This window comes from Ammospiza nelsoni, chromosome 4, assembly GCF_027579445.1.
Source record: "Ammospiza nelsoni isolate bAmmNel1 chromosome 4, bAmmNel1.pri, whole genome shotgun sequence".
In the NCBI taxonomy this organism is placed as follows: Eukaryota; Metazoa; Chordata; class Aves; order Passeriformes; family Passerellidae; genus Ammospiza; species Ammospiza nelsoni.
In genome coordinates this window covers 15,441,330-15,464,490 of record NC_080636.1, presented here as the reverse complement: position 1 = coordinate 15,464,490, position 23,161 = coordinate 15,441,330, and the positions used below count along the sequence as shown (strand labels likewise).

Genomic DNA, 23,161 nt, shown 5'->3' with positions numbered 1-23,161 from the left:
AACCTCTCTACCAAGATCTACAAAGCATTAGTCTTCAGTATGTCACATCCAACATGATTTACACAACAAATGGACTTTTGTTAAACATTTTACAAGAAACAAGATTATCTCAGCTAGCTCAATCTGCACATTTAAAATTTTAAGTACTGTCTGGCTGGGTGACTGAGTGATGGGAAGTGGCAGAGTTTTAAAGGCACTTCAAAGAAACCTCACAGTACAGAAAAATCTGTTAAAATTTTAGATCTGTCATTCTGATGTCTACATTCTTCTAACCAATTCTCAGGGTTTACATTTGCTTTCTTGTGAGCAGAGCATGTCTCTTATCACTCAGATGCATATACACCACCCTATAACCAGGTATATGCATCTGACCACCCTATAACCAGGTATATGCATCTGACCTACTGTGAGAATAAAAAAAGAATTCAAAAGTTTTATACCAATGCTCATATCTCACCTTATTGCTGTTTTTGCTTTCCATGTCTAAAAGTTTAGCAGTGAGCTTAACAGTGTGTCCCTTCATAGCATGTAGGCCTTCAGCTGCAACTTTCTGTCAGAGGAAATGCATCTTTAACCTCCCTGGACAATATAAGCAGCAGTCACACTGGTACCTCTTGGGACTCATTTTAGTTCTGCTTGCTATTCCAATAACTGAGGATTAGCTCTCATCTGGCAGTGCTGTGAACATCTTTGTAACACATCTGGAGCACAAAATCCATCAAGATGGGCACAAAGCAGGCGTTTGTTTCTGCTTTAACAGGAAAGCCAAACAACTGCAATGCATAAATTGGGTTTGGGAGGAATGGATTCTTTTTCAGTTTTGGTCCTTCTGAAGATTAGTTTAAATACATGGAAAAGTAATCACTGAGCACAGATCCAAGGTGACTAACTGAGGTTTCTAACTAGATGATTACCTACTTATAACTGAAGGCCCCCTGAACTTCTAGATAGAGATAAAGACTTATGAAGGCTTCCTTCAATTCCTTTATATGCCATATATAACAAATCTGTAATCCTCCCATCATAAGTATTAGTCCCTTCAGCATGAAACTAAGTTGCTATCAAGCATAAAAATCACCTTTTTGCAATTCTTTAGTCTGAAGATCCACAGATCCTTCTTCACTTCTTGCACTTTCAGGCTGTTGTGACTAAGCACAAAATGAAAAGAAACAAATATTGCAGATATTCAGAACAAGTATGTCTCACTCTGCTCCTGCGTGTCACAATGAACATTGTCTTGTCATGAATTATAAAAGTCTTCAAAAGCTTTCTTTTAAAGACATCAGCACATATATTAAGAAGGAACAGTAAGAGCTAAGTTCAACAGTACAGTATTTAGATTTGACCTTAGAGTTAACATTAGCATCAGAGATTAGCTTAAAAAGGCAGATTTCAGGAATTCAACGGGCAACACCTACTCAGAGTTCCAAATAAAAGCAATAGCCTAGAAATGTTCATCTGTACATGGAAAAAAAGGATCTGCTATGTATAACAAGGTACAATGATCTCCCTTCAAGTTGTGTTTCAGGCAGATTTTTTTATGTTTGCTTTAAAAAAAAAAAAAAAAAAAAAAGAAGTTGCAGATCAGCTCAAAGTTACCATAGCAGAAATAATGCTACATGGAGCTAAGTGTATTAAGTCTGATCTGAACATTGTAAACCCAGCTACAGCACTACATTATGGCTATACTGACTCCAGAACCATGTTATGCTGGTAAACAGTGCAGCTGTTTGCAGGTGGAATTATCAACAGTGCAGCTGTTTGCAGGTGGAATTAACTCCCACCAGACTGAAGCTGACTTCCACTCTCCTGAAGTCCACCCTTTCATAGATGCTTGAATCTCTGAACCGTGTTATCCCTCAAAAACTTATTCTCACAGCACGGCAGGATACATGAATGCACTCCTGCCTCTGAATGAAGAATTAAACCATGTGGAATCCAGCCTGCTATGGAACACAGCCCAGACACACAGAGCCAGCTTTGGTTTTACACAGGCTATAGGTGACCATGAGCCCAAACACCCTGGATGATGCAGGGTGCCCCACCCTTCTGGGAGAGCAGATAAGGGGCTGTGGTTATCAGAACACAGCAGCAGCAAGTGCTGCTCACACACACAGATGTGTGACTCTGAGGACTGGCCAGGAAGTGCTGCAACACAATGCACAGCAGTGTAGGTTTGTTTACTGGTTCAAAGGAATAACTTGCCAGCCCTAAGAGCTGGGGTGTGGGTGACTATTTTGCAGGCCCTATCAAGCAACATGCACACAGTATGACCAATTTTAAAAAAATAAGCTTCAATGTCTCAATCACAGAAGGAGTATGGCTGAAGGAGGGAATTATTCCTAACACAGAATAACATGGACAGCCCACAATTTAAAAGCCAGCTGCTTAGAAAACTACAGCCGAATAATCTGAAAAATTACTTTTTGAAAGTTCTTCAGTTTAAATTTTTAAATCTCCATTTTTGCTGCACAAAAATCAAAAGGTACAGGAAGAAACCCTTGCAAGATGTACGAATAAGCAAGAAACAGTGCAGTAAAAATTTTCAAAATAACAAATACCTTGTCAGTTCTCAAGGTACTTTCTAGTTCTTCTGTTGACTTTGGTAAGGCTGCATTATTGCCTAATGAAATAGAAATATGTTAAATTGATCAGAATACATTATGCATTTATCTCATGCTACAGTAGAATGATATTTCTGAGTACTACCTCATGAATATGGCACATAAATTTAAACCCTTCCTGTGGACAAGAGAAACAATAGCCAGTCTGTTTACAGCAAACCAGCTCAATAAAACCCAAATCTGGCATCTGCAAGAACACAAGTACTGCTATGTTCTCCTTAAATACAAAAGGCTTGGAAAATACCAGGTATCAGGATTTACCACAGCTTACTTATGAATTCTGACTTTGGCTTTTTTTTCTTGCTTATTTATGAATTCTAACTTTGGTTTTTACTTTTTGCTTTTCCTTCAAAAAGAAGCCAACAACAGATTTTTTAGATCAAATTCCAAACAGCAAACTACCTCTGTATTAATAAATGCACAGCTAAGAGTTAACACTAATGACATATTTTGTTTTAAGTGACAATTAGGTCTAAATCTGTCAGCTCTACAACCACAACCACTGAAAATGTTCAATTTCTACAGAGACTGAAAACTCAGTAGCTCCGGTTAGCATCAACACAGTTTCAGAAAATCATAAACCCTTTCCCATTTCATTCCCCAGGGGATCAACTGTATGCTTGTAACACCTTAAAAACAGGCCATGGCAACAGCAGTCACATGAGTTTCACAACATTTCTTTAAAACCTATTTCAGAACCCTGTTTGGACAGCTCTTTTAAACAAAGAGAAATAGTTACAACATGATAATTCACCAATGATGCATGCAAAATGATTAAATTATGGTTGCAATCCACAGAATAAGTACCATTACCATTTATAAAAGCTACATCAATGGACAACAAGGATTGAGGCAAGCACTGAGATAGGAATACTTTACTGTGTAATATTTTACACTTTCATGGCTCATTTGACTCTTGCATAAATAGCAACATTTTTCAAGCTTACTACACCAGCATCTTTCCTAGAAAAATTCCTAAAATCCCAAAATCTGCAGAGACTGCTCTCTTAACCCAAATGTCAATAAGACTGGAGAATAAAGCCAGCCTTTAATAAACTGGACCTAAATCCACATTATATTTTTTTAAATTATAGCAAAGACAGACACGAGAAGGAAAAGATTTAAAAAATAGTACTTGACCAGCATCATTCCACTTTCTGTGGCATAAACAGATTTTTCTACAGTTTAAAATTTATAATGAAGTCACAACTTTGACTTCATTACAGCATCTATGTACCTCATCATTGTTCAAAAAAATTGGTGCTTCAGCTACTTCAGAGGGTTAAATACATGCAAGGTTAAAAATAGTAGGATGTTCATTACACTGTATTTTAGGAACCAGCAATCATGCAGATTCACTTCAAATGCTAGTGTAGAAAAATAGATCTGGATACAGAGTATGATATCCTTCATGCCATATACTCATATAATTTTCTATTTAAAATAGACATCTATTGCTAAATTAAAATACTTATTTAGGATAACTGGCTGATTCCTTTGTAACACAAAGCAGAACCATTTCAAGTACATTCATAAGACAAAATTAAGTGTAATATAGTGAATCTGAACATGATCTCTAAATAATAACCCAGAGAAAATCTGCAGTTATGACTAAGGGTGGCCAATCTCAATCTTCAAAATTATTATGAAGTTACCTTTCTAAAATGATGAACATATGTCAAAATGACATGCATCCTCTTTCCTAAAAAACTTTTTGAATTTCATAACACATTAATAACAAAACCCATGTGTACCTTCATAATAATTACCCCTTGCAAATAACTTTATATATTGGCTGACAACTTTAAGTCAATGTATTTTAGTAATTTCTTGCACTCTAATATTTGTTCTCCAACACAGCTCAGGTAATTGTGCTCAGTTAGCCTTGTTTGCTCAGAATCACATGCTTATTTATTTGTCACCAATTCTTAAGTGTATTAACAGCTTAAGTGTATTAACAAAGAAGTGAGGTATATTTGAACAGTATAAGTTATTCCTAACTATAATGTTCATTCATTTATGACAACTTATGAACTGAAGAATTAAAAACAAAAATAAATGCTCACCTGAATTAAAGGTTGCATTACTTTTCTGAACAGCAACTTCAGTGCCAGTATCACCTGTTTTGACCAAGGTGGTTTTGTCATCACTGTCACATAGCTTTTCTACAGGCAACGAAGTGAGGTCCCTTTTCTTCCCTAGTTTTGCTTCTGTTGTTACTTCACCATGGTTGGTGCTCACAGTCACTTCATTTGCAGAAACTAAGGAAAGAGCCTGTGTCTTAGGCAGGGAAGTCCTTACGTCAGGTGAGTCACTTTCTAGAAGTACGTTTGAATTTAATTGATAGTTTACATTCTTTACAGCTTCACTCTCTTTCACTGCTTCTGAAATCGTACTGGAGAGTTCCAATGTGTCGTCCTCGTGCAAAACATCTTCTGCTTGCTCATCATCCCCACCTGCCTCTGGGGAAGGGCTCTCAGCAGTCTCTGTACTAATCTCCACACAAAGGGCCTCATCTACACTTATAAGGTTCACTGCATTTTCATCTGCTTCTGTGATTTCACTGTCTACTGTGGCCTGAGATGCTGCTGATTCTGTCCTCACCCCACTCTCATGTGTCTCGTTCTCTCTCCCAATAACAAGCAAAGAATTCTCGCTTTTTTCTGGGCCTGTAGTTGAAAGCATGCATTCAATCTGGTTAGCAGTATCAAAAATTTCTTCACTTTTGTCTTTCACTTCTGTGCTCTCAGCAGGAAGTTGATTTTCTTCAATGACTGTGAAAGTGAAGAGACTATCACATTCTTCCATTGTGCTCAGAGTGATCACTGCCCCCTCCTCCTTACCTTCTACATTTGAAGCAGTGTGTTGATCTTCACCGTCAGTTGCAACTCTTAGCACAGGAGCTCCACATTCTCCCACAATTATCACAGAACCTTTGTTTTTCCCATCTGCATTGAAAGCAGTTAGTCCAAACTGTTCATCTACAGTTGCAGTGGTCTCCACTACCCTACATTCCTCTGATGCATTTGGAGAGAGAATGGCACCTTCATCTCCTGCTACGATGAGCTGACTTTCAGCTTGTGGTGCCGCACTGATCAAGACTATCTCACATTCTTCTGTCATGCTTGTAGTGATCATAGCAGCTTCATATCTTCCTTCTGTTTCTGAAGCAGTGAGTTTATTTTCATCTCGCACAGCTACACTAGACATAGGAGCTTCAAAACATTCTGCTGAACTTGTAGAGATCATTAATGTTTCATTCTTTGACTCTGTGTCTGAGATATGTTGAATCACCTCTTCTGTGACTTCACTTGACATTAGGATTACTTGTTCTTCCACAACACTTGTGGAGATCATGGCACACTCATCCTTTTCTTCCTTCCCACTAGCAGTTGGGTGACTTCCATCATCACCATTATCATCTCCTCCTGTGCTGGATTCACTAGGCATGGGAACCTCATACACCTCCATATCTACGGAAACCATGGTATTCTCATTTATTTCTTCTGTTTTCATTGAGGGGATCTGACAATCATATTCAATAGCTGCACTTGACATAGGAGCCTCAAATTCCTCCACAATACTGGTGGAAATCATAGCACACTCATCTTTCTCCTGCTTACTGCTGGAAGTATTCACACACTCTTTAAACTCTGCAGCTGTGCTGGGCATAGGCACTGTGTCTTCAGAGTCTATTAAGATCATAGAGTTTTCCCCACTTTCATTTACTCTTGCAACAGCAAGTGGACCCTCTTCAGCATCTGTGGCTGAATGTAAAGGAGCATCTTCCACTGTGCTGGTAGAGATTACATCACCTTTTACCTTTACTTCTCTGTCAGCAGGAGTAAGAGAAGCCTCATCCTTTGGAACTGCACTACTTATAGAGGCATCAAGTCCTCTGCTGTCAAAGGAAGTCATGGCATTCTCATGTTTATCTTCAGCACCAAACTGTGTCTTATCTTGCATGGCCATAGCACTAGTCATGGGACCCTCACATTCCCCAGCATCTGAGGGAAGCAAAGTACCTTCATGCTTTCCTGTCTGTGCAGCTAAGGCACCCTCATCTGCAGCACTTGCACTGGTCACACTGCTTTCAACAATGCCTTTATCACTTCTGCCGTCTGCGCCACAATTAGCTTCTTTCTCTGCACTTGTCATGCTGTCGACAGTAAGCTTGTTTGTATCTGTGCCAGCCACTCCTGACTCAGCTTCCATTTGTTCAGCAACTATGCAGATAATGGAACTTTCACCTTCTTCTGCACTGATACAAATCAGTGCACTTTCACTTTCCACTCCTGTACAAGTAGAAGCATGTTCATTTTCTTCATTTCCTCTTCCTGTACTGCTCACGATGTCCTCACCTTCTTCATCCTCTTCTTTTGAGCCTGTACTAGTCACAAAACCTTCATCATCACACAGACCTACACTGACTGTAGTGATACTGGTTTCTTCCTTTGCCCTTGTACTGTCCATTAGACTTTCACATTTTTCAGTTTCTAAACAAACTACAAATCCCTCATTGCTGTCTTCTATCCCTGTGCAGACGGCTGAAATTTCAGCATCATCTTCTGGGGTTATGCCTGTGCTGGTCACTGCACTTTCACCATTTACAATATCCTCAGATTTGTCACCGCTAGTTCCAGCTGTGGCACTGTTGTCTGTGACCACTGCAACACATGCACCAGTTACGGTACTTTCTCCTTGGGTATCTGTACCAGTCACAGAGCACACAATGAAGTTATGACCTCTTTCTTCTGCACCCGTGCAAGTCACAGTACTTTCATGTTCTTTTACTTGGCCAGCTGTAACATTGCCCCTAAATTCACCTGAATTATCACCACTGGTTGACCCTTCACCTGTTTCTGTCCCTGCACTAGTTACAGCTCCATCGCTCTCCATTTCACCTAAGCAGGACACAGAGCTTTCCAATTTGCCTGTATCTACACAAGTTGAAGTCTTTGGCTTTTCTTCAGAGCCTGCACTAGTCACAGCATCATCTTTTTCTTCTGTCCCAGCACTATTTACACTGTCTTCGATTTCCACTCCACTTGGGTTCACTAAATCCTTACCACCTTCTTCTGCATCAACCATGGTACAGTCACCATTTGCTTCTCCTTCTGTACTTGTTAGGAAGCTTTCACTTTCTGCTAATCCTTCAGTGACAACACTGCCACCACCTTCTTCGGCTGCTGCAACAGTACAGTCACCAATATCCGCTCCTGTGACAGAACTGCAGTCCTCACTACGTTTTACCCATATCCCTGTTGTGAAACCTTCATCAGCTTCTATGCTTGTGCAGATTACTGTCACCTCACCTTCTTCTGAGCAAGTGGTTGTAGCATCACTGTCCTTTCCAGAATGTGATGTACCCTCAGCTCCTTCTCCTCCTGTACTGGTTGCCATTGCAGTGCTCTCAGTGATCTTTTCTGTGCTAGTTCCTATTGCACTGGCAGGAGTTTTTTGTAGGCTGCTATACAACAAATTATGCTTACTACTTCCTGCACTGGTACCTACAGCATTGCTTTCATTTTTGTCCATGCCAACCACAATAGTCCCTTCTTGCCCATTGGCTATAACAGAGCCTTTGAAACTTTCCTCAGGAACTCCTTCAGGCATTAAAACGGAGGAAGACTGGATCATATTATCAGTGTCATGCACCTTATTCTTTTCCACACTATCCATCATTGTGCTTCTTTCTCCCTTTGTGGAAGGATCTATATTCAAGCACTCTCTTCCTTTTCTTCTTGTAAGTTCTTTTGTTGCTACACCTCCATGATCTTCAGTTTTGCCAGACATCAAGTTTCCCTCTTTTCTTTTTAACTTCCTTTTTTGAGAGCCATCTGACTTTGCTGCTTCATTGTAATCTTCTTGCCTACACACCCCAGCTGTACTGTCTTCCCTTGCCTGCTCATCAGGCCGGGACACCTCATTCACTTTTCCCGTACTGTTTGCCACGATGGTATTATCACCATCTTTCATGACAGAGCTTGGCACTGCACGATCTTGCTCCATGTATACAACCTGTGCTGTATCATTCTTCATAAGGAAAGCATCTTCCAATAAGGAAGTCCCCTCTGAATTGTGGCATTCTTTAGACACGGTACCTAAAGAATCTGTAGAATCTGACATATCCATATCTATGGATTTTGCATCAGCAGCATCTTCTCTTGAAGAATTAATTGCTAAAGGAACATCATCTGAATTAGAATTTATCACAGTTTTTAAATTCTTTGGTCTTCTGCTATCTTTTGAAGCCTGATCCTTACTGGATGCATTCTTTAAGATTCTACCACTTGTTTCATACACAGTACTTGTTTTGTAAGCCCCTTGTTTACTGGGACCTTGAGCCATGGAAGCTTTTTTGGACAAAGAGTCTAAGGCACCAACTTGTTTATTAGAAGTATCTTGTTCAACAGTTTTTTCAGCTGCAGGCAGAAACTGTGATTCACAAGCTACAGGATCTGCCAAACTGTGTTTTAACTCCTTATTTGAAATAGAACGAGATACTTTTTGTTTTACTGCACACTTGGCATCTGTAGCATGGAGAGAGTTTTGAATGTTTTTTCCATCAATATTAGATGCTTCCTGTGCTTTTGTTTTTTTCAAATCAAGTTCAACAAGCTCTTCCTCATGACCAGCATGCAAGTCATCATTATTCATAGTTGCCTTTTGAGGGGCTGGAACCTGGCTGCTTTCAGTTGTGCTAGCTGACTGCTTTCCCTCCTTAAGTAAATCTTGGTTTGATATACTGCCTTTCCTATTTTCACAGGAGACTTTCTTGCTTTGTTTTTTATCCACTGCCATTGTGACATTAGATAATCTTTCATGCCCACTATCCATTTCTTTAGTATCTTTATCTTCCAATTTGATGCTCTCTTCTTTCTTCTTTATTTCCTTGTTGCTGTGCTTTAAGTTTCTGCTTTTATGACCTTCAGCAGAGAACCTTCTTTCTAGTTTGGAATTACTTAAGTCTTTATCACTTCTGTATTTCTCTTTTACAGCCCCTTTTTCTCCAGAATGTAACTTAACTCTGTGACTAAAGTCTTTTTGTGATCCCTGAGTTGACTGTGGGCCACTTGCAAGCTGAAACTCAGCACCACTCTCCTCCAAACCTTTATCTTCATTCCTGGATTTCTGCTGTTTATCTGAATCATTGTCTTCCATGCTCTTATCTTTGTCTAGCTTCTGTCCAGTGTCTTGTTTTGTTAATTCTTGTAATTCTGTTTCAGATGCTTTGAACTGTTTACTATGACTCTTTGACTTGGACTTTAACAAAATCTTGTCTTCTGCAAGGCTCTTAGATCTTCGTCTATCTTTATGAACACCATCTTCAAGTTTTACATTACTATCAGAGTTAGTTGATTCTATTTCACGTTTATCCTCTGAGTAGCTTTCACTCCTTCTGTGTGATGCTGAACCAGGTTGTTTTGAGGCACTTAGGGAATCCTTCTGTGGCTTAGAATCACTCAAGGACCTTTTGGTCTTGCATTCTGCTCTTGGTTTGTCTGTTGAGAGATGTCTGTCTTTTTTGTTTTCCTTCCGCAGCAATTCTTCAGCTTTTAAGGTTGATTCAGAAGGGTTTTTTCCATCTTTCCCTGTTACTGACACTTTCCGTTCACTTCGGTGTTTGCTTTTTCTTTCACTTTTGTCATCTGAGGAAACCTTTACTTGTTGATTATGTTTCTGGCCACCATCCTCTCCTTTCAAACTTCGCTCAAATGAATGAAGTTCAACATCTTCACCTGACTTGTGAATACCATCTCCTTTATATTTGTGCTTTAAAGGAAGTTTATCTTCTAAAGCAGTTCTTTCCTTTTCATTTTTATCTCTGTAAGACTTGGCTTCTTTTTTGGCAGAATTTCTCATATGTTGAATTTCTGTGTCAGTATCTTTTTTGGGATGTTTTTCATTCTTAGATATGGATTTCTGCTTCTGCGGTTCTTCAGTATTGACTTCTGCTTTATCCAGTTGTTTTTTTGGATCCCTTGTTTCGCTGTCCTGCTGAGCTCCATCAGCATGAAGAGAAGTGGAAGTTTTTCTTTTATGTTCTTTTTCTGCTTTAGAATCACTTTTGCTTTCCTCAGCCAAATGCCCCCATTCCGAAAGTCTTCTAAGTTGTTTACAGACTTCATTTTTTCCATGATTGTGCTTCAATTCTTTGGAAGAATTTTTTTCAAAGGTCTACAAAAGAGATTTTTAAAGAGTATATATAAGTACACATTACACAGTTCCCTCACTAATGTGCCTGAACAGAACTGACAAGCACAAATTTTTGAAAAAAACCTTAATACACTAGGGAATACACTTAATATTGTAATAAAAATTCATTATAGCCAGGAAATGAAAATTGCCGTTTTTCTTTCGGCTATCTGCTATAGCGGAAAAATTGAAAGCAGAAGTTATCCTTAAGCTGTCTGAACTTTATTATTTTTTCTTCATAAGGTAATTTTTCTAAAATGACTTTAAAAGGTTTTTGAATAGACAATCACAATTTCAAGTACTCTGTAGGCTACCTTAAATAGCTATTATGCAGTCTGGTAAAACAAAACTGTAGCTAAAAATCTGAAACTGAACAACACATCAAAACTTAAAGATACATGTAGGCTTCTACTTGAACTTCCACACCACCTTTTTTAGTTTAAACAATTTTATTCATAAAATTCTCACCATAAAAATTTTCTTTCCTTTTGTGGTGGAGCACAGTCAGTTTTCCTTTCACTTTCCAGTGAGAAGTTAAAACAGACCAAGCTCAAGTCTTTGCATATAAGAGACACTGCTCTTTTTAAAAACCCAGCATGCTTCACAGATTAGGGCTCAAACTGCATCTCAGATTCTACTACAACATGCATCAGCACTGAGTACACAGACCACATTTCAGTGGCTATTGCAATTCAGAAAACATTACTACAGTGATGTCAGATCACTAATACAACTGAAGGAACAGGCAGGGAAAAACTTATGAGTGAGAGCGAATGCAACTATATGCAGTTTGATGTGGACATATGAAAGAGTACCATCAGAATTAAAGGGAAGACTGGAAGATTTATACCTAGGAGACACATACCTCATTTGTCTTTTGTATTTCTTTAGAATCTTCTTCAGATGGCTCATTTTTCTTTCTGCAGCTATCTTCAGCATGCCTGAAACAGGTATTTGGACAATTTAACAAAGAACAATCGGTACCAGCCTAACACTGCTTTGCAAACTTTCTGCATTCAAAGCTGAATGCAAGAGAAATGCCACTAAAAATACAGAAACAGAGCATGATCATTAAACTTCTGACTAATGCACCCAGGCTTTTTTCTCTTATAAAATTATACATATCAGCTTCAAAAATACCCTGAATACCAGTGCTTTTAAGCAGTATTAGGATGACATTAGTACTGTTGTTGTCCTAATATGGGTAAAAGTCCTCCTTGCCCCCTATCTACGTATATGTAGACAGTTATGTACAAAGGTACGTATCTACATGAAACATCTATCTAAAGATGAAGCCAACTTGACTTGCCTATTAGACTCACAAACATGTAAGAGCTCTCCATTCTCATGTCTTTATTACCATTCTGTGAAAAACCACAAAGACAGCTACTGAGCTGCAACATATTTAATAAGTTGTAATTTTTCTGCTAGAATTTCATGCTTATTAGCAACAATATTATGCAGATATTTAAAGAAAAAACTGTTTAAATGGATAAGGCTAAGTAGAAAGTAGAAAAGAACCTTTCCAATCTGCAAAAATTAATGTTCAAAACATTAAGTCCTTTTGAGCAAATATGTAAATACCTTGAATGTCTTTTTCTTTTTCTGCTCAGGGCCACTTTTTTTTCCAAAAATTTCTGTTCTTTAAGCACATCCTTAATGCTGGTACCAGCTGTTTTTGACTCTAGACTTTTTGATGAAGGTTCTTCTAATTGCAAGCCACTTTTTCCTAAAATAATACACAAATGGTGAAACACATACACATCATTATATTAGAGTTTCAGCTATAAACATGACAGAAAGCAGTACAGAGAGTACTAAGGCATAGCAGAGAATAGCAGTTAGGTGTTAATTAAGCCTAAGTAGTGCAACGGATATATGAAAAAGTGAAGAAGAAATTCTGTATTAATTCTTTGAATTATAATTTTTTCTGTTACATCACTGTTGAGATGTTGGGTTATTAAGGGAAGGAAATGACAATAGCCCTATATGACCACTATTCAAAGCTGAATGTTTTATTCTACGGAGGGTAAGCGAGAGCAGGGTGGTGTGGGCCACTCACAGCTTTTCCTCTCATACCTTTAACATTCTGATTTCCAGGTTTTAGGGATTTTGTCTTTTCTGCAGCCTTCTGTTTACGTTTTTCTTCAAGTCTCTCTCTGTTAATTCGTCTTCTGAGGAGTCTCTCCTCTTTTTCTTTGGCCTAGAGATACAGAACCAAGGTAAATGATTTATCATTAGGTTAAAGATCATTCTTTGACTACAAATAGAAGTCCAAACCCCCCAGAAAACAGAACACTGTAGCTTACGGAAAAGTAAAACATAAATACACCTTAGAAATCATATAAAAGTTAATGGAATCCTCTAATATTTTTGTGACGGTAAATTAGCTGAGTTCCAGAATTTCCTTGCTGCTCAACACTGCAGACTGAAGCTATGCAACCTTCTCAAAGAATGTATTTTTTCTCTGTATGTACATACAATATATACATATTTATTATAGGTATAAATATATGCATCTGGCCAACAGAGAAATCTAAAAGAACTGCTGCTCCTTCTTCTGTCTGCTGGCCCTTCTGCCACAGAACAGAGTGCACATGCTTAAATCTGTTTCCATTCTCAGCGACTGCAGACTTGCTACAAACTACTGATTTCACGGTCAGCAAGGACTACATTTGTTAAGTGCTGGGGTAATGAAGTAGCCTGCAGTACTCTACCACAAGCCTGATCTACCAAAAAACCGTGATGAAGGCAGGCTGCAGGTAGATATGCTACTTTTTTCATCCATATTGTTGCAGTATTTTGTGTGGAGGGGAAGGAGATAGAAAACTATCATTGTTTTCACTGCCAGAAGCCTTCTAACTATAACCAGATTGTGCCATATTGACAGAAACCTGAATAAAGGGCAGCTGTAGTATAAGGATTAAAAGAAAAATCCCTGAAGGGAGAAGAAACTGAAGATTCCCCCTTGCACAAACCATCACCAAACCAGCAGTGGAATTTCTGCTCTAAAAAGTTTTGGGGCAGGGATGTGAGCAGTAGCACAGGGGCACTCACAATGGACTGCCGGCGCTGCTCCACGGTTCGCTCATCGTCAGAGTCACTGAAGTACTTGGAGTAGAGGAACGGCTTGCGCACGTACGCGTGGCGCATGGGCTTGGCTCTCCCATCGCTCAGCTCCTGCGGCTTCGTCTTACTTTGGTTGTTTTTCTCCTCTTCATCTAAACAAAGGTTGGTCAGGGTAGAGTATATTGATAAATTAGGCCAGTGCTTTCAGCATAACTTTTGAGAAGGCAAAACTACTCAAAACTTATCAACCGTTATTTACTCTAAAACCATGAACAGTCAAATTAAATTCTTTTAGTATCAAAATATCACCAGATTATGAAAAAAACAAAGTGCATTGATGTGTTTGTGTATATCATTCAGCCAAAAAATTGCACAACACAAGCCCATTAATAAACCAGGACACAACAACTGGGCTTACCCCTCTTGCCTCTAATCCCACTGCCCCTTTGCACATAGTATTTAGTAGCTAGCTATGCATGAGAAGTCAATATAATTTCTGCTGTGTATTAAATTCTAGCTCTCCCCACACCAAAAATACCAGTACAGTATTTCAGCACATAAAAACTAGCTGGCCTACTGAAATACATACAAAAACCACACTGTTGGTTACACACATCTAAGTATTAATCAAATAAAAATAAATAAATATATTCCAGTTTTATCAGTATTACTAGATATAGTGCAATACTGTACAAATTATTTGTATTCATCAAATGTACTTAAGGCTTGCCTTCATTTCATAAATATTTAGTCATAACTAACACAATCTGTCATGTTTCAAAGTAAGACCAAAGCCAGAGAATACACAAGTGATTCAGTGCTTCTAAATTAGATTTTTAGAATATAAGCTAGAAGCAGAAAAGGTAAGCTGTGAGCATACTTGAGAGAACTCATTCAGGGACTAAGGCATTCTGCATTATAAGGTGGAAAGTTTTATTAACTACAGAAATGAAAAAGTCTGTACTACACAGGGAGAACACAAAAAGGCAACGCAATCAGTGAAATGACTTGGTGTTTCTGAACTTTTAGAACTAGATCCATTCCTGTTCTTTCTACTGTGGCAAAGCTCCTGAACCCTAAAGCTCTAAACCCAATATGTCAGCTACAAAGTCAGCTACAACCACAAAGCACTCCAGGTGTTACTCCAAGTTCATGGCAGATGGGACAGGAAGAAAGCCCACAGAACAGTGACATTCACTATTAAGTGCTTTTGTCACCTATGTAATACTGTAGCATAAAAAAGATTTACAATGTTTACAATATACTATATTATATGAATAAAAATATTAAAAAAAGTAAACCCACTACTCATCTTTTGCAACTGCACAAATATCATCCAGTTCACATTCAAAGCCTCTCCCATAGGTAGGTACAATATCGCAAACCCTCACATTTACAACATGGTGCACTCAACAAAACCATTACATACTTATTGCCAGTTAACAATGTAATTGTATTACCACCTGATGTGATCTCCCCCTCTTCAGTACTGTCAGAAATTACAGGCTCCTCTTCGCTCTCCTCTTCAAAGGAAGAAAGGTCACTGGTGTGGACAGAGCTGACCGTGATGTCACTGAGTACATCCACATCTGAATCGATTAACATGTTTTCTTGCAAAGGAAAAAGTAAAAACAAAGGGCTGTAAGGCAGCACACTGAGTCTGTTAAACTTTTCCTACCAAAACATCAATTCTGTCACTGAAAACAAAACTATGCTAAGAATTAGAAATAAGAAAACAAAATTATAACACTGAAACGACATAACCAGGCTAACTCTAGTTTATTCAAAACAAAAATCACTGAGGCAGAACTATAAACTTTAAATGAGGACTGAAATTGTTGAGAGAACTTGCCAAATTAAGATGACCAATCACATAGCTGAGAAATCAAAGGTCATCTGACTCCTAATTCGGCTACCTCAGTTAAGAGAGGGATCAAATCCAATTGTCATTAGCAGACCACTTTGCCAGAACTAGCAGAAAACTTACATTCCAAATATAGTGATTCAACTCCTGATTTAACTGAAAAACCTCACTCCTCATCCCTATTTTGAGGAAGAGCATTGCCCATACCATACCTTCTTTAGTGCTTTCAGTTGTTTTGTGTTTATTGCTATTTTTTTCTGGAACTAAGTGTTTCACTGGTTCCGACTCTTTTGCTTGCTTTTCTTCTTTTGACTTTGTAGTATCATCACTTTTCTTTGAATGATCAGATTTCTTGTCTAGCTTTTCCTTCTTTTCTTTTCTTCTTTCACTTTTTTCACTGCTCTCTGATTTCCTGTCAGATTTATCCAATAATTTACTCTTCACATCTTCACTTTCCTGTGGAATATCTTTACTTGTAAATGTATTAGCATCCTTTGCTGAATTTTTTGTTTCTTCACTTTGGCAGGGAAGCTCATTTAAATCTTCACACTTTGCAAGTGTTTCAGCCCCTTCTCCAGAAAGGTCACAAATTGCTTTGTCTGGCAAGTCCTCTGCATTTCTCTCTTTATCAGTACTACCATCCACACTCTGCTGAGATGAGAGTTTTTTTGCAACTTTGTCATTGTTCTTGGGATTGGAGGTCTCTGTGGAAGCCCTGGCAGCACTTGCTTCTTGATTAAGAGAAGTTATTGTTTCCAAAATGGACATTGCATCACTAGCTACATTAGCACTTGAAGTTGTAGCAGAGACACCTTGAATAGTAAGAAAGAAACGAATTTTACTTCACCGTTGTTTCCGTAATTCTGTTCTGATAGAGGGTTAAACACGTGAAAAGAAACAGAATAAGCACTCTCTACAAAATACATATACCTAACTAAAATATTTGACTAATTCTGCCTTGAGAGATTTTGGCTAAAAAAAAAGAACTGAACAAAAATCTCCAAGATGTTGCATTCCTGCAGCAAACACCGTACAATTACTAGAGACCCATTTTGCTCTGTGACACACCACAGTTCCTGAGCTCTGCCTAGAGAAAGTGAGGATTGTCAATGGGAGGGACATCTGAGCACAGCCCTTGTTCAACTTCACCAACATCCCAAGTAGGATGATGACTGTGGCTAAAATACTACGTATATAATATATATTCTATGAATATACATGTATATACACTGCAAGAGAAAGGCAGTAGCTCACACCTCTAATATCTCCATAAATGTAATGGAAAATTGACTCAGCATATGGACTATATAACAACAGGATTATCAGAAATACCTTAGCACTCTTCTATCATTTTAGAACCAGCTCTGAACTTGGACAACTAGACTAGTACTACCTACTGCAGTTGACTTGTTAACCCATTTTAAAGGAAGGGGGCTTCACAGGAAAAAGGCGTGGATTTAAATAAAGGTTACAAATAGATGCATGGCTGCAGAGCCTCTCAGAACAGGAAAGAATAGACAATTATCTGCAGGAGTGTTCAGAAATTAATACAGGTAATATGAGGACCTTAGCCATCCAAATTTTATGACAACAGCAACTGCTGTTAACTACCTCTTAAAGAATTCTCTCTACTGACAGACAAAAAAGTTGCATCATTCTTCTGTTACAGTCTAGGTCTTATCTGATTCTCTAATACTGAGACCAACTCTTCTCCCCACAATAAACTGATCCCACAATCTCAAGCAGAAGTGAAAGAGTGACATGGTCATAACAGTGTGACATCTTTTGTGCTTTCTACCTTTACACATAGAGTAAGAGACAAGTGTTCTGGCATGCTGCCTGGAGCTTAGCTTGCTAATACTGATACTAACAATGTTATGGCAACAGAAAACCTAGTCAACGATTCTGCACTCCCAAACCCCATTCTTTTGTTAACAGACTACTCAGAAATAGCAGAATACCTTGTACTGTAACAGAAGCATCTGCTTTCTCCTCACTTGGAGACGTACTGGGGCCTGCCTCCTCTTTGTGATTCAATGTGGCTAAAAATTCATGGACAGCTTTTTCCACCTGAGGTCTGAATGTGTGGTTGATCTTTGGGTCCACAACCTGAGAAATAATTCTGTCAATTCCCGATTCCAACATTCCAGACCTGGAACAAAGTTACATAAATTAGTATGAAAAATTAGTTTTAAATAATATATTAATGAAATATGATCATTTAGATGTGCTCCAATGAAGCACTAATGTTTTCTGAGCATTCTCACAGCTATGTATTTAGCCTGTGCCTTACTCGTAAGAAAAAACGTGCTAGAGAAAAAAAACAATGCAAGCACACGGAACTAATCCAACAAGCAGCCTGTTGCTATATGATTAGTGGTCACACTTAAAAGTGTTATCTAACTGCAAAAAACATATTTTGGAAAAAATTTAGAAGAAGCCTTGTATCACCAATTACCATAGCAAAAAAGAGATTAACTATAGACGGCATGAGGCATAAATAACTACTAAACTACTGGTCACTACCCTAAGTTACTCTCTGCCCAGTATAAGGCGGCAAGTTCTGCAGCTGTATAGAACACATTTAATCTTCAGTAAAATAAAACAGAAAAGAAAACCCACAGCTATAAAGCTTATCTCTTTATACCCCTTGTAGTCTTCTGTTGGACACATGCTATCTCTTGTTGTCATTTCTTCTTTAACAACAAAGAACAGTTGCTCTCCTCCCTACAAACCAAACAGGCCTCAGTACAAGTTACCAATGGTACCACCACAGCACAAGTGATTAGGTTTGTCCCCAAATCCAGGGTTTGACCCAATTTAATGGCCAAACTCATGGTACCTGGAAAAAATTTCTTAATGTCTCTTGTGAGTGTAAAATTTGAGAAGAAAGACTGCAGGAACCTTTGTGAAATAATGTAATACAGGTTAAACTGTCTGACATACTTTAAACATAACACCAGTTCTTAAAACCTCTTCTATGTCCAGTCAGATTTAAATCCATTTTTCGATGTCATGACCTTAGCTTTATACTTTGCAGAGTTTAGTCTGTGGAATGTTTCTCCTTAGCTCTAAAAATGATAACTGCAATTTTATTAACATCGCCCTTAAAAGAAAAAGTAAAGGTAGCCTTTAGCTAGAGTTACATCTCAAGTCAAAATTGAGGTCCCCTCCCTGCATAAGCTTGGATCAGATCAGAGAACATCTGCAGTCTCATTCTGACTAATACTGATGGAGAGTTACTAACCCCAGTAGTAACTTTTTAAACACTGAGAGTGGAAAACAACCCAACTTCTTCAGAAGCGTCTCTGAAGAAAGCAACCCACTTTACATTGACCCAGACCATCTGTCACCTATCACAGCACACGGGCATGTTCAGAGAAATCCCAGAGCTGTAACTTACTTGAGAACCTGCTGTCTAATGTTATTTCTCAGCTGGTTCTTGTTGAGATGAGGGCTCCAGGTATGAGTTGCCAAGTGGTTGGAAACAAAGTTGTCAACGCGCTGTCTCAAATTCTGGTAGGCAGGCTAGAAAGCAACAGCAGAGATGTTGGACAGGTAGCATCATGAAAGCGGCTGGTTATCCTCCCGGAGGCCAGGCTGGTACAGCGGGAGCCCCGGTCGGACCCCCGGTGCTGTGCGGGCGCAGCCGCTGCCCTGCGGATTCAGCGCGTTAAACGCTGCCCGGCCGGAGCCCGCGCGAACCGGCTGTGTGTGACCGTGCGTGCCCGGCCGGCCAGCCGCGCTCCCCGCGCAACACGGGGCTCCGGCTCTCCCCCGGCCGCGAGCGGAGCCGGAGCCCCACGCGGGCCCAGCGGCCGCTCCGCCCCGCCGAGCGCGCTGTCCCGGACCGGGCCCGTCCCCGACCGTCCACAGCCCGGGGCGCTGGGACCCCCCCGAGCCTCCGGTCCCGCCCGCCCGCACCTTGGTGTCCACGTCGGCCAAGCAGTCGCGGCGGAACTGGTCGAAGAGCCCCTGGCTCTTGAGGTGGTTAACGATCATGGAGACCAGCTCGGGCTCGGCCGCGCCGCCCCCCGCGCCGGCCCCGGCCCCCGGCAGCGGCGGCGGCTGCTGAGGGGGCGGCGGCGGGGGCGGCGGGGGCTGGGGGTTGGTGGCCATGGGGGCGGCGGGGCGGCGGCTGCTGCCGGCGGTGCCGGCCGGGCCCCGGGACGGGGCTGCTCAGCGAGCAGCGGCGGCGGTGACCCCGGAAGCGGAAGGGGACGGCGGGAGGAAGCGGCGCGGGGGGAGGCGGGGGCGCCGCCGCCGAGAGCGGCGCCATCGGCGCGGGACGAGCACTGGCGGGGCCGCGCGCAGCCGCCGCGGGCCCTGCCCAGGGGCGGAGGAGGCGGAGCCGCTCGCGGCCCCCGGGCCGGTGCGACCCCGACCCGCCGGGCTGAGGGGGGAGAGGAGCGGCCGCGGCGCCGCTCGGCCTCCTCCCCCCGCGCCCACGGCCCCCCGCGTGGCGCGGCCGCCGCTGGGCGCTGCGGGCACCGCGGGCGCGCGGCTCTCCCCGGCCGCCCCTCGCCGCTGCCGCACTCCCGGCGGCGAGCCCCGGCCCCGCCCTGCGGCCCGCCCCTTCCTGCGCCCGCCGCCATCACCGTGCGGGCGGCGCCGCGCGCTTCCTCCCTCAGGGGCGGGGCGGGGCCGGCGCGGGGCGGGGCGGGGCCGCGCGGGGTCACCGGCGGCGGGGCGGGACCATCGGGATCATCGGGACCGGGTCCGGGTCCGGGTCCGGGTCCGGGTGCTGCTTGGGACGACTGCGGGCTGTTCCGGGGCACTGGGAGTGTAGCAGGCGCTGCCTCCGCTCCCGCCCCGTCCGGCCTCAGGAGCCGCTGTCGCCGCACCCCTGGAGAAGGCGGCTGGAAGATGATGCTTAAAATACTTGAATTGAAACTCGCCACCTTTACACATCAGTGTATTCTGACGTGCTCTTGTGAAAAAAATGGTTTCAACCCATTTCTTGTTTCCTGGTTACCTTCTTAGCAGTTGTTTTTCATGTGACAGTGTTACGGTGACAACTGTCCAATGTGCTGAGGCAAGGAATATTAGATAAGTTATTAGATATTAGATATGTTTTCTAATATCTAATACTAGATATTAGAAAACATTTTTCACTTTTCATATTTTTCATATTTTGGGTGGTCAGGCGTTGCCATGGGTTGCCCAGCAAGGTGGTGGAGCCGCCGTCCCTGGAATTGTTTGAGGCATCTGGACCTGGTGCTGTGTGATACAATTTAACCTGTAGCCCCTGCTATATGTGTCTACCAACTGGTCATAACTAAAGTTGCTTTTGCATTCTCTTTTAGGACAGTCTAACTTTTAAATATTTTGGCATATATTTAATATATAAAGTCTCAGTAAGTTTCATCATGTCTTCTAAGTAAAGTGTAGTTCCAGATGCAGTTCCTAAACTTCAAGCAATATTTAAATTGCTGAGAAAATACTTAGATATGAGGCAAACAGAAATGAAATGTATATGATATTGTGGGAACAAATTGTTACATGACTTCAGGCTGGACAAGTATTTGAAAGAACAATTCACAAAATTCAGGGAAGGTGCTTGTGGCTCAGAATCCCTGCTCTGTAGGGGACTGGGAAGATATTTTTTTCTTTCTGGCTCTACGCTTGCTTTTTGTCCCTGAATATGAGAACTTCTCCAGGGCTGGGCAGAGCCATTTCAGCCATTGCTGTCACATCAGCAAGCCATGCAACTTGTGATTTCAGATTAACATATTTTTGTCTCATGTTTTGTCTCATTTTTGTCTAACTAGGGGCACAAATGGCATGATTTTCACCTGAAGCAGAAATAGGAATAAAATACTATGGTGAATTTGGAAATACTGTTGCTTGTAGTAGCTTAAATAAAAATAAAGCACTGACAATAGCTCACTATTTTTAAGACAATGTTGCAGAAATGTTATTCTGTGGATGCCTACTACAAGTGTCAAATTCAGAGTGGCCAAAGTGCCCAGCTGATTCAGAGTGTTCATAGATTTAAACTCTCTTGAGGTCAGTTTATACCATAATTGATAAAAGTGGTAACTGAACTTGACAGGTTAGTTGATGTTTTCTGGTTTCTGTTTTTCAGTGAAACACTTTGTGTGTTTTTTTCCTCAAAACTTCGTTCATGATGAGTATGCTGATAATGAATCTAAATTTATGAAGTAACTGAAATCCAGTTGACAGCTGGATTAAGAAAGTAAAAAAAGAAGGTAAAAGTCCTTCACTTTGCATGGGAGTCAAGGATTAATCTGAACAAATTTGGTAGTGATAGGAGATGCCCTTCCTCTATGATGAACTCTATTGCAAAATTCTGTGGTCTCCAAAGATAAAGTACTGCTGTCAGTACTGAGCCTACAAAGGTGATGTTCCTCTTTAACCACTGTCACCTTTTACAGACAAGGCTATGCAGAAAGGGGAGCTCTTTAGTAACATTTTGAGTTCTGTAGTAAAAATCATGACTTTTCAACAGGAATAACTGAAATGCCTGAGCAGATTCTTGGATAGTAAAAGCTCTAAGCTGCCCGACAGCAACAAGAGATCTGTCCTGGATGAATTGCTCACTTCTTCTTCTACATATGTGGTAACATGTCTGTGCCTTGCACCATCTGTGTTACCATCCATCTCTGAGGTTTATTATCTTTTAGTGTGTAGCTTATTGGTATGTTGTTTATTATGGCACGATAAACCCCAGAACTGTGGATGCTGAATTCATTTGTTGTATGAATGTGCATTGCCTGATGCATATTTCATTTTTGTTTCTCCCTGTGCATAAACAGTATACTTTTATGATTGTCTCTAGTTAGAGAAAGCCTCAGATTTTCTGGTGCTTACTGTTATGGAATTTTTCTAAAAAAAAGGCAAAATTATGCCTAGGAGCAGCGCTAGTAATCACAATCTAGTGCACTGTGTTTTGGAGCAGCAGAGAAATGGTGCCAGCCTTGCTGAGGTTTTATGCTTCATCAATAACAGCATATGTGGCTCAGCTGAGCTGCAGCATGAAATGCTGTAGTTGCAAGACCGAAATGTAGCCAAGGCACGGACTGTACCTTCAGCTGGGATGTGACTGCAGTGATGTCCATATCCTTACATGGGAATAGCTGCAGTAGATAAAATGTTATTGGACTGCCAGAAATGGAGGACATGATTCTGCCATCCTTTTTTTTGGTATGTAAATAAAAGCATTTAGATAAACTGTTGTTTAATGGTGCATGCCTGAAGTGCTCTTTCTGGCTTTGTAACCATGTTTCCTTCCAGGTGTCAGTCGTGTTTTTATTTGTTGAAACAGGTATATATATCTTTTATTTGGCTGGCTAGTAGGCCCTGTGTAAAATGTGAAGCTTGTGGCATAAGTGAAGCTTGTGGCTTAAGTGAATTATCTGTAGAGCAGCAAATGTATTTTACT

General features: G+C 40.8%; 1 protein-coding gene across 3 annotated transcripts in view; it reads right to left on the bottom strand.

Moving 5' to 3' along the window:
- The window catches only part of BOD1L1 (biorientation of chromosomes in cell division 1 like 1), a 36,128-nt gene extending 16,232 nt beyond the window's left edge, over positions 1-19,896 (bottom strand). For all 3 annotated transcript variants that reach the window (XR_009418264.1, XM_059469756.1, XM_059469757.1), the window contains exons 1-12: positions 19,681-19,896; positions 19,160-19,284; positions 17,718-17,908; positions 15,969-16,568; positions 15,356-15,502; positions 13,881-14,044; positions 12,903-13,026; positions 12,408-12,552; positions 11,689-11,764; positions 4,691-10,805; positions 2,562-2,623; positions 1,079-1,148 (exon numbers count right to left, since the gene is read on the bottom strand). Coding sequence is in view for 2 of the 3 variants with exons in the window: in XM_059469756.1 (XP_059325739.1) it covers positions 1,079-1,148; positions 2,562-2,623; positions 4,691-10,805; positions 11,689-11,764; positions 12,408-12,552; positions 12,903-13,026; positions 13,881-14,044; positions 15,356-15,502; positions 15,969-16,568; positions 17,718-17,908; positions 19,160-19,284; positions 19,681-19,875 (8,014 nt within the window). In the remaining variant the exon portion in view is untranslated. The remainder of the gene's footprint in view (positions 1-1,078; positions 1,149-2,561; positions 2,624-4,690; positions 10,806-11,688; positions 11,765-12,407; positions 12,553-12,902; positions 13,027-13,880; positions 14,045-15,355; positions 15,503-15,968; positions 16,569-17,717; positions 17,909-19,159; positions 19,285-19,680) is intronic.
- Between the last annotated feature and the right edge of the window lie 3,265 nt (positions 19,897-23,161).